An 11,528-nucleotide genomic window follows, 5' to 3' on the forward strand; every position below is an offset into this window, starting at 1 on the left:
AGTTGATGTTTGAGACCCCAACTTAGCTGGTCATCTTTTGGCTCACTTCAAACGTCATTTTTGTTTGGCTGCCATTTGAGGATAAACAATTAAATTCATAGGGCAGACTATTAAAAAACAAGACAATTAAAATGAAGTGAAAAGAAGTCAATTAGCTGCAGATATTGATCAATGAATAAGAAAGTGGCAGTAAGGAAAACCTGTAACCACTGAAGTCCTCCAATATCAATGCAGGGCACCCCTAGTGTTGAGGGTCAAAAATAGTGGAGGACCCCAAATAGCTTAACATCTTGCATAACTGGATATCAAGTTGAGTCAAACAGTATATGATATGTGGGAGTTTTCTCATAATGGTGAGTTAGGACAACAAAGCTGAAATGATTTCAAAGCTTTTAAAAGAGTTCTTATGAACAGATAAAGAAAAACAAAAAATGAAAAATATAAGTAAGTGTATGACTGAATAGATTAAACACCAAAAAGAGTAAATGAGAATCAATAAATACATACTTAAAAATGCAGATATGCAAATAAAAGATAAAGTACAGTCCTTAATTATGGATTATTTTTTAAGCCTCACATCATTATAATGATGTCTGATGCTATGCTTAGATGGCCAGGAAGGGCAGAAAAAAAAGAAATAAAAAAAAAAAAAACTTCAGTGTTGTCAAGTCCACATTGTGCATTCTACCTAACATAAATGTGGTTCAGCAGTTCCTCATTGTTTTTAAGCGTCGTCCCTGAAGATCTGATACAGTAGGTCTCATCAACAGCCTTCATAACAGCATTACATGTGGCTGCTCATTACTTTGATTAGATGGTGGAGACACTACAGAAAACCAAAAAAGAAAACCAGGAATAGTCAAAATTAATAAAACTAATAATGATTGCAAATTCAAGAAGTATGTTTCTATTTAAATATAGTCTATTAGAAATGGAACTGAAATGTAACTATGAAAAAGCCAAAGATTTTTTTTTTATGATTCACAGTATTAGCCTAGTGTGTCTCTTTTGATAAAATATTTCATATTTTTGGATCATAAAGGCAAAAGGTTTCCTCAGCACTTCTTTTTTAGCTCTTGGAATAATAAGAAAATTAGTGTTCAGGGATCTAAGATTATGATTAATATAAAGGGATGGACCCTCCAAAACAAAGGAAGGAACAAGATGATTCATTGATTTATAGTGATTTAAAATCCATTCTGATGAACACCAGTAGCCAATGCCAATGTAACGATACTAAGGCTGGTGAGACGAGCTGTGATTTTCTTTAACTGGTTAAAATTCTTACTACAATCGATTGACCACTGTCTTAGGTAGTCCAGTTAGGAGTCCATTAATGTAATCTGGTAAAGAAATTCTCAAGTTCAGTCCAAGCCCCCCAAATGTGGCTGCAGGTTGTCGTTACCAACCAGTTTCTTAATCAGTCAATAATTGTTACCTTTAACTGATCTCATTGTTCAATTAGCTGGTCCATTTTTTTCTTGTTTTGCACTTAAAAAGGAGAAATATTGTTAGATTTATACTTACAGGAAATTAAGGTATATTTATATTTTTCTGTATCTTTGGAAGCTTACTTTGTATTGCTCTGTTTTTAAGTCATTGTTTCTAAGGAGTTGGCTTTTTTTAAATTCTGTCTTAATAACAGCAATTAATCATGAGCACAGCAGTCACCAGCGAAAATGACTATAGTGTTACCCACCTATTAGTACAGCGTTTCTCAACCTTTAAGTATTTGCGACCTAGTTTTTCATAACAGTTTTAATCATGCCCCGCTAACATTTTTTTGAAATGTAGATGCATATTTTATTATACCTACTTAACTTTTATCTAACTCTATATTTATTGTTCTAGTATCAGAATGTATCCATCCATCCATTTTCTAACCCGCTGAATCCGAACACAGAGGGTCTGCTGGAGCCAATCCCAGCCAACACAGGGCGCCAACCCACCGCAGGACACACACAAACACATCCACACACCAAGCACACACTGGGGCCAATTTAGAATCGCTAATCCACCTAACCTGCATGTCTTTGGACTGTGGGAGGAAACCCACGCAGACACGGGAAGAACATGCAAACTCCATGCAGGGAGGACCCGGGAAGCGAACCCGGGTCTCCTAACTGCAAGGTAGCAGCGCTACCACTGCGCCACCGTGTATCAGAATGTAGTTTAAGTTAAGTTGTTTTGGTTTCAAAAGATGTTTTTTCATATTTTTGATTCTTGTTTTCTTTTTTTCACATCTTCGCGCCCCCCTTTTTGTTACTAGCCCCCCCCTAGGGGCCCGCCCCACAGGTTGAGAACCACTATATTAGTATATAATTGTGTAAATAACCACCATAAAGGACATTAAAAAGGAATAAATTCTGAACACATATAACACATAGAAATTCCTGCTCCTCTTTTTTCTTCTTACCTTTTTCTCTTTTTCTATTTCTATGTGGTGATGACGTGCTTGATCAATTTCTCCATGCAGTTCGGTCCTACACCTTCTGACCAGTCAAGCTCTTTTCCTTCCTTTATGTTCACTTTATCCATCCACCTCCGCTTTGGCCTCCCTCACATTCTATTTTCCTGGACTTCCATGTCCATCACTCTTTTGCCCACTTATTCATTGTCTCTCCTGTACTTTCTTAGATATCCCTCCCACTTTGTTGAACCTCTGACTGTCTCATGTCTTATTCTGTCCTTTTTTGTAACACCACACAACCATCTCCACATTTCTACCATATCCAGCTTCTTCTCCTGCACTCCCTTTACTTCCCATGTCTGAGCTCCATACATCATTTCTGGTCTTACCACTGTCTTAAAAGCCTTAACTTTAACCTTTGCCTTAATTCACAATACTTCTGATGCCTTCTTTCAGTTGTTCCTTCCAGACTGCATTCTATGGTTTATGTCTGTATTTAATTCTTCATTTTGGGCCACTGATATATTATATATTTAAATATAACCACATTTTTCAATAGCTCTTTGCTGGCTAACTTCTGAATCCTGATCAAATCTTGTTCAAATCCAAATAACTAAATGCCTGCTTTTGGTTGTTCCCATTTATGGGTCGCCACAGTGGATCACGCGTCTCCATCTATCTTTTCTTTTACAAAATTTTCTGTCACAACGACAGACTACATGTCCTCCCTACCCACATCCATAAACCACCTCTTTGGCTGTGCTGGAAATTATAAGCAAGTCTTCAAGATGCAGATTGTGTCACCTCCTTAGAGGCAGTAAATAGCAACCCTGCAATGCTTCTTAGCCCTCTAAAATTATAAAATAGTGGGCTGACACATTTAGGAACAGCCTAAAAAAATAAAAACATAAAAAAGATGTTAAATAAAAGACACATGAATATAAAACCTTTAATTTTGCCTTTCAAAATGTTAGCCTCACAAACTGAAAAAAAAATGTACTAACATTTGACCCCCGGTATATGAATATAATATCTGTTCAGTTCTATTCAACTTATTACATTCTATGCCCAGACTTAACCTTTTCCTCACTAGCTGTCACTTGATGACCAGATCACGTGCCTGCCTGATGTTGCGTGATGTTGCATCTACTACAGCAGGCAATTTATTTTTACAAATACAGCACAGATTATTATTACTTTTTTATTACTAACAGATATTATAGTACTTTTGTGCTCATCAACATCCCTGCTTAATTCTGGAAATTTTTAGGATTCTGCCTGAGTTCTTCATAGGAAGTCCAGAATTGACCTTAATGCTCCCTGTGCTGCAGAACCAGTTGATCCAAATATCTACACTCCTGATGGTGACGGCACATTCGCTTCAGAACTGACATCTCCAGGATTTAAATTAGTAAAGTCTTAGAAGACATTCTGGAGGCACAACAATCTCCTCATAAACATTTAAATGGTGAAAGGAAATGATGTCCATCATTTTTTTCTCCCTGCAAAACACTTCTTTGAAAATGCATGAAAAATGCTTGAAAAACGTTAAAATCATCTGAACGCCAACAAAATGCCACAAAAATGCTTGGAAAACACCAATAAAAGAATTGAAAATGCCAATCAAATACTGAAAATTTAGACCTCCCAAATGTAAATGGGCCCTCAGGTAGTAGAGCTAAACACAGCCCTCTGTACACACTCACAATGTGCTGCAATGAGCAAATTTTCAGTAAATTGTAAAATTGCATTTTTGATTTTTGTAGGGGAGAAGAAGAAGAAGAAGAAGAAGAAGAGTCCCTTCAGGACACAACGCTCAGTTCAAGGTGAGTGTCTGAAGAAAATCTGTGGTATTGTGATGGTATGCCCAGCTATCCAGAGTTTACCATTAAAAGTGCAAGAGGAACCAAAACAGATAAAATTATGAAAGCAGGAGAGCAAACCATGTAAGGAAAAAGCAAATCAGCATAGCATTGTTGGAGGGCTGCAGCTGCTAGAAGCTGGTAGTGTTATGACTTTAGTCAGTGGATCAGAAGTCTAAACTCAATGAAAGTTTGTAAGCAAAAATCATTTCTATCTTTTACCAAAGCCAAATCAAAAGCTATCAAGTGTAGTTCAGAAAGCATGAAGCCTGTCATTCAGAAAGTCAAAAAAGCATAAGGAAAAGCACACCACACATGTTTATAATCCAATGTTGGATTAAATAGGAAGTATATGGGTTATGATAGGAGTTCAGAGAGAGCCAATAGTGAAGAAAAGCAAACAATATTAAAATGTCAGTGAAAAAAATCTCAAGTTACTGAAGATCCATATGTCAGTTATCCAGTCGTATGCTTACAATATTCAAAGTGCAGACATTTTTGTTAAAATATTGTGAAACTAGCCATGTTAAGTGTTGAAACAAGTAATAGATTGAATTTAAAAATATTTGATATCTCTTGCTTGCCCTTCATTTACCTTCAGCACCCTGTATCGTCATGTGTCTGAATCTCTCTTGAACGGCACTCTCTCTGTCAAGAGCACTTTCATTAGGCCTGCTTTTCAGACTCTGTCATTTCGAGATGCTTTGCTCGCCGCCTGTCCACTTTAAAACCTCCTGTCTGTAGGCGGGTAACTCTCAGTGTGCCTTTAATGCCTTTACTCCTCCTTGTGTGTCTTACACTCACACTTCCTCTCATGTTCGCATCACCAAAGCCAAACTAACCAATCGGGTTGCTCAGAAGAATTGAACAGACACACACATGCCTTAGTGTTTAAATATACAGTAGATAAATACTATGGTAGTGAATAAACAGGAAGTGTGTTCACATGGGATTAAGGTTTTCAGTCGAAGATCTACCTCTCCTCTTCATTCATTTCTATTATAACTTTGTATTCTTTTAACCTTCCCACAGGCACTGCAGCCTTTTTTTTATCATACCCTTAAATGAAAATCTGCAAGGTGTACTTTAATCACGCCTGAATTGTTTGATTTGTAATTTTAAACTGTGGAGCAGAGGCGTAATTTAAGGATTGATGTGTCTTTGTCCCAAACATTGTAGAGGACACTGTATTAATTCTATTTTTTTTTTGCCTTCTATATTTTAGTTTTTTATGTTTCTGCAGGTGTATGTGTCTAAATCCCCCCCTGGGATTAATAACGTTTATCTTATCTAATCTAATGTTATAACCTCTTTAATTTTATGTTGTCAGCACTTATTTTCTTTCCAAATTGCAGACAAAGATCACCGCCTTACACAACCCATTTTCCTACCTGCTAAATGCTTCCTTGTTTACCAGAAACATCCCTAAAAATGCTAATTTTCTCCACTGTTCTTTTATGAAAGTGGGCTCTTAAGGATACAAAAACTCCATTTTCATTTAACTTTTCTATTTTGTTTGCCTAAAAAGGCTTGTTATTTATTTATGAAATGCCTCTCCCATGAATATCTCAGATGAATACCCACATCACTGTCATCCAATTTATGAATCCATATTTATTTGACTGCAGTTACTGAATAGAGAATTATTTTTTTCCCCCTCATTTTAGCAAAATGCTTCGCATTTCAGATGAGCTTTCTGTTGGAGAGCGTTTAGCAGTTGATGCACGAAAGGCAGTGGCTGCTGAAGCACTAGGACAGCTACTGGGAAAAAATGTCTCGAAAAATGAGGTAAGAAAGTGTCAGAAACATCAGAGAGAAATGTGTCTTTGTTCCATACACTATGGAGGACACTGTATAAAACTGTACTTATACCTAGGGTAACACTAGGCGATTTAATAAATCTCAAATCAACTTAAAACTATGTGCATTTAGCCTCTCCCCATCACCTAATGTCAGTGAACACCTTTTTTAGACATTCATCATCTAGTCACCATGCTCTTGAGTGACATCTTTACTACAAACCATGGAAGTACAGAAGAAACCAAGTGAATGTGAACTTGAGGTATTGACCCAGAGAACCACAGACACACGGAAAAAGTGGTGTGGTAGACAGTAGGACTTTAGGGACTTTCAAAACTCGACCTGATGTTAGGACTGGTGAGCTTTGTTGTGCTGATTGACCTGTTCTTGTCTCGATTGTTCAAATGGTCTAATATTCACTTGAGCAGAGATTGGAAAGACATTCTTTTTTTTTGATCCACAGACCCCGCTATACCACATAAACCCATTGATGCAAAGTGAAGCAAAATATTCTGACCACAAAACACATATATAAAAATTACAGTGCATCTGGAAAGTATTCACAGTGCATCATTTTTTCCACATTTTGTTATGTTACAGCCTTATTACAAAATGGATTACATTCATTTTTTTTCTCAGAATTCTCAGAACACAACACCCCATAATGACAACATGAAAAAAGTTTACTTGAGGTTTTTGCAAATTTATTAAACATAAAAAAACTGAAAAATCACATGTACATAAGTATTCACAGCCTTTGCTCAATACTTTGTCGATGTACCTTTGGCAGCAATTGACAGCCTCAAGTCTTTTTGAATATGATGCCACAAGCTTGGCACACCTATCCTTGGCCAGTTTCGCCCATTCCTCTTTGCAGCACCTCTCAAGCTCCATCAAGTTGGATGGGAAGCGTCGGTGCACAGCCATTTTAAGATCTCTCCAGAAGTGTTTAATCAGATTCAAGTCTGGGCCACTCAAGGACATTCACAGAGTTCTCCTGAAACCACTCCTTTGATATCTTGGCTGTGTGCTTAGGGTCGTTGTCCTGCTGAAAGATGAACCGTCACCCCAGTCTGAGGTCAAGAGCGCTCTGGAGCAGGTTTTCATCCAGGATGTCTCTACATTGCTGCAGTCATCTTTCCCTTTATCCTGACTAGTCTCCCAGTTCCTGATGCTGAAAAACATCCCACAGCCTGATGCTGCCACCACCATGCTTCACTGTAGGGATGGTATTGGCCTAGTGATGAGCAGTGCCTGGTTTCCTCCAAACATGACACCGGGTATTCACACCAAAGAGTTCATTCTTTGTCTCATCAGACAAGAGAATTTTGTTTCTCATGGTCTGAGAGTCCTTCAGGTGCCTTTTGGCAAACTCCGGGCCGGCTGCCATGTGCCTTTTACTAAGGAGTGGCTTCTGTCTGGCCACTCTACCATACAGGCCTGATTGGTGGATTGTTGCAGAGATGGTTGTCCTTCTGGAAGGTTCTCCTCTCTCCACAGAGGACCTCTGGAGCTCTGACAGAGTGACCATCGAGTTCTTGGTCACCTCCCTGACTAAGGCCCTTCTCCCCCGATCGCTCAGTTTAGATGGTCGGCCAGCTCTAGGAAGAGTCCTGGTGGTTTTGAACTTCTTCCACTTATGGATGATGGAGGCTACTGTGCTCATTGGGACCTTCAAAGCAGCAGACATTTTTCTGTAATCTTCCCCAGATTTGTGCCTCAAGACAATCCTGTCTCGGAGGTCTGCAGACAATTCGTTTGACTTCATGCTTGGTTTGTGCTCTGACATGAACTGTCAACTGTGGGACCTTCTATAGACAGGTGTGTGCCTTTCAAATCATGTCCAGTCAACTGAATTGACCACAGGTGGACTCCAATTAAACATCTCAAGGATGATCAGGGGAAACAGGATGCACCAGAGCTCAATTTGGAGCTTCATGGCAAAGGCTGTGAATACTTATGTACATGTGCTTTCTCAATTATTTTATTTCTAATAAATTTGCAAAAATCTCAAGTCAACTTTTTTCACGTAGTCATTATGGAGTGTTGTGTGTAGAATTCTGAGGAAAAAAATAATTTAATCAATTTTGGAATAAGGCTGTAACATAACAAAATGTGGAAAAAGTGATGCGCTGTAAATACTTTCCATATGCACTGTATATATAAATAGATTATATAAAAATAATAATTATAATAAACAAACCAGACCACAATAAAAGTCTCAAAAAGAGCACACCATCAATTAACAATTTTTAAAAACAATAACATTTAATGAATGTTGGCAAATCTGTCTGAAACAAAAAATATCCTCTGTTGATTGATATTAATAACACTAACATTAAATGTTAAATGTATGCATTTTGTATATAATAATTGTTAACATTCATCTTTCTTCCACATTGTATATTCATCAGAATTAGTCTGCCATTTCTATTATTATTTCTAATTTGGCTAACACCTTTATTTAAGGTGACTTACAACATTTCAGACATACAGTACGATTACTTACATTTCTTTAGCTTTTCCAGTTACCCCACGGACATGAATAGGCTTGGTAACTGAAAACAGAATAGAACTATGATGTTGGGTGAGTGACTATAAAGTCTTGATATTGTAAAACTTTTTATTTGCGCCAAGATAAAGCAGAACTTTAAATGACCAGTAAAAAGTCAGTCTATACGTTATATGTTTGTCTGTCTGTGTCATCTTATACTTTATGTTAATATATATATTAATTTATAATACTTCTGTAAACCTTGTGTTTATAAAAAAAATGTATTATTCTGTTTCTTAAAATGAGTGGGCTTCAGTTACATTGATAGACCCCCTCCCACAACACAGAAAGGTAAGACAGATTAGTAGAAATCTTACCAAATTATTGGATTAACCAGTAACGGCGGACTACACAATAACATGCAGTGAATATACTTGATATATAGTTTTCCTTCTCGGTACGTTCAGCAATCGTATGCTCAGAGGTTGATGCGCTTGCTGCTTCCTGAGCAGCTCGTTTTCTCCACCCTAGTGGCCCGCTTCTTCTCTTCTTCCGTCGGCATCTTTTCATGTTGTAAGAGCCATTTTCATAGTTACAGTATATAAGACTAGCAAAATACCCGCGCTTCGCAGCGGAGAAGTAGTGTGTTAAAGAAGTAATGAGAAAGAAAAGGAAACATTTTGAAAATAACGTAACATGATTGTCAATGTAATTGTTTTGTCACTGTTATGAGTGTTGCTGTCATATATCTATACTAATAAATAAAAAGCAAAGCCCTCACTCACTCACTCACTCACTCACTGACTGACTCACTCATAACTAATTCTCCAACTTCCCTTGTAGGTAGAAGGCTGAAATTTGGCAGGCTTATTCCTTACAGCTTACTTACAAAAGTTAAGCAGGTTTCATTTCGAAATTCTACATGTAACGGTCATAACGGTCGACAACGTCCGCCATGTTGAACTTTCTTATTTATGGCCCCATCATCATGAAATTTGGTAGGCGGCTTCCCTGCGCTAACCAAAACCAATGTACGTACTTATTTCGGTGATATGATGCCACTGTCGGCCGCCATATTGAACTTTCCAACGTCACTAATTCTCCAACTTCCCGTGTAGGTAGAAGGCTGAAATTTGGCAGGCTCATTCCTTACAGCTTACTTACAACTGTTAAGCAGGTTTCATTTCGAAATTCTACGCATAACAGTCATAATGGTCGACAACGTCCCTTGTGTTGAACTTTCTTATTTATGGCCCCATTTTCACGAAATTTGGTAGGCGGCTTCCCTGCGCTAACCGAAACCGATGTAATTACTTATTTCGGTGGTATGATGCCACTGTCGGCCGCCATATTGAACTTTTCAACGTCACTAATTCTCCAACTTCCCGTGTAGGTAGAAGGCTGAAATTTGGAAGGCTCATTCCTTACGGCTTACTTACAAAAGTTAAGCAGGTTTCATTTCAAAATTCTACGCGTAACGGTCATAACGGTCCCCATCCCAACGCCTCTCTACATTCCCTTCCTTGCTTTGCCACGGGATTCACATCTCCCTGCTGAAAACTACAGCCTTTTATTTAATCCATGGCTTCTCCGCTGTTTTATTGTTCATTTATTACGATTATAGTTATTGTGTAGGTATTTTAGACTTACTTTACATTGTTCAGGTACCCATTTCCTTTATCATTACAACCGTACCCCCATTAACATGTCTATCGAGGTGATCGCCATCGATTAAAGAACTGTCACTTACCGAGTGGTTTCCATGCCCGGAGATGGCACCTGCCTTTTCCATTTTCTTTGTTACATATTGCAGGCTCACTCTTGATATCCGGAGGAACATTGTGTCTTATGTATTGAATGACTGGGACAGGTTCAAGGTATGGAGTGATGATGGTACTGGAAATAATTATACTACACAGGAGCACTATAAGAGTTAAATGCTTAAGCCCTTCACCTATGGTTCTGCATGTGAGTTGATGGTTGCCACTGAATTGTTCGGTTGTCGGTTTCAAGTGGCCAAATATTTTACACCTTTCGACAACCGCCAATGCCTCGTAAACATCTTAGATTGACAGGTGACGATTTCAGTAGTGGACACTTTGATGTTTATGAATGTTTAAACTCTCAAAAGCTGGAAGTGAAGTTATCGATGGAACCGGTTGTATGCTTACAATGCTTGACAGATGCTGAATGTCACTTCAACACAAGTCTTGCAAAAAATGTCGTAATTGAAACAAACCATAAAATTTTAAGGCAGTAGTTCGCCACCGGCGAAGCGTGGGTATTTTGCTAGTATATATATATATATATATATATATATATATATATATATATATATATATATATATATATATATATATATACACACAGACACACATATAAACTTAAATATACATATACACATATATATATACACACATATATATACACATATACATATGCATACATATCTACATATCTACTGTAAAAGAGACAAGAGGAGACAGCAAAAAGGTTTGGGGTTTCCGGCCCTGTATACTGCAGAAATATCCACAATAATACAATAACAAGGTCAAAATATATAAACAAAAAAATGCTCATATGCGCAACGCCGAAAATGGCGTCGGCGGCCATTTTATACAGGAGGAGCCGGAAGTGGAGGAATGCTGGGAAGGAACCGTGAGGGAGGATGGGACTGATGACATCAGGAAAACATGGCGGAGGAAGGGCGGAAGTAACGTGCTGTGGGAATGAGACTTATGGTGGCGGAGCGTCTTTTTTCCTGAAAGAAAGCAAAGGAGAAAGGTTAGTACCCCGCCACTCCCTGCTGGTGAACGTCTTCCGAAGCGTGTTAAGCTCCGTCCGCGGTCTCCTATTCGCGCATGCGTGACACTACATATACACATGTATATATATATATATATATATATACACACATACATCCACATATATACAGTGGTACCTTGGTATACAAAGATAAACA

General features: G+C 38.0%; 1 protein-coding gene across 1 annotated transcript in view; it reads left to right on the top strand.

Moving 5' to 3' along the window:
• Positions 1-11,528, top strand: part of LOC120526370 (cytosolic phospholipase A2 gamma-like) — a 114,320-nt gene that overhangs the window by 16,150 nt on the left and 86,642 nt on the right. The window contains exons 3-4 of the mRNA XM_039749505.1: positions 4,177-4,236; positions 5,940-6,060. Coding sequence (XP_039605439.1) covers positions 4,177-4,236; positions 5,940-6,060 — 181 coding nt within the window. The remainder of the gene's footprint in view (positions 1-4,176; positions 4,237-5,939; positions 6,061-11,528) is intronic.

The sequence above is a fragment of the Polypterus senegalus genome, chromosome 3 (genome assembly GCF_016835505.1).
Source record: "Polypterus senegalus isolate Bchr_013 chromosome 3, ASM1683550v1, whole genome shotgun sequence".
Taxonomy (NCBI): Eukaryota; Metazoa; Chordata; class Cladistia; order Polypteriformes; family Polypteridae; genus Polypterus; species Polypterus senegalus.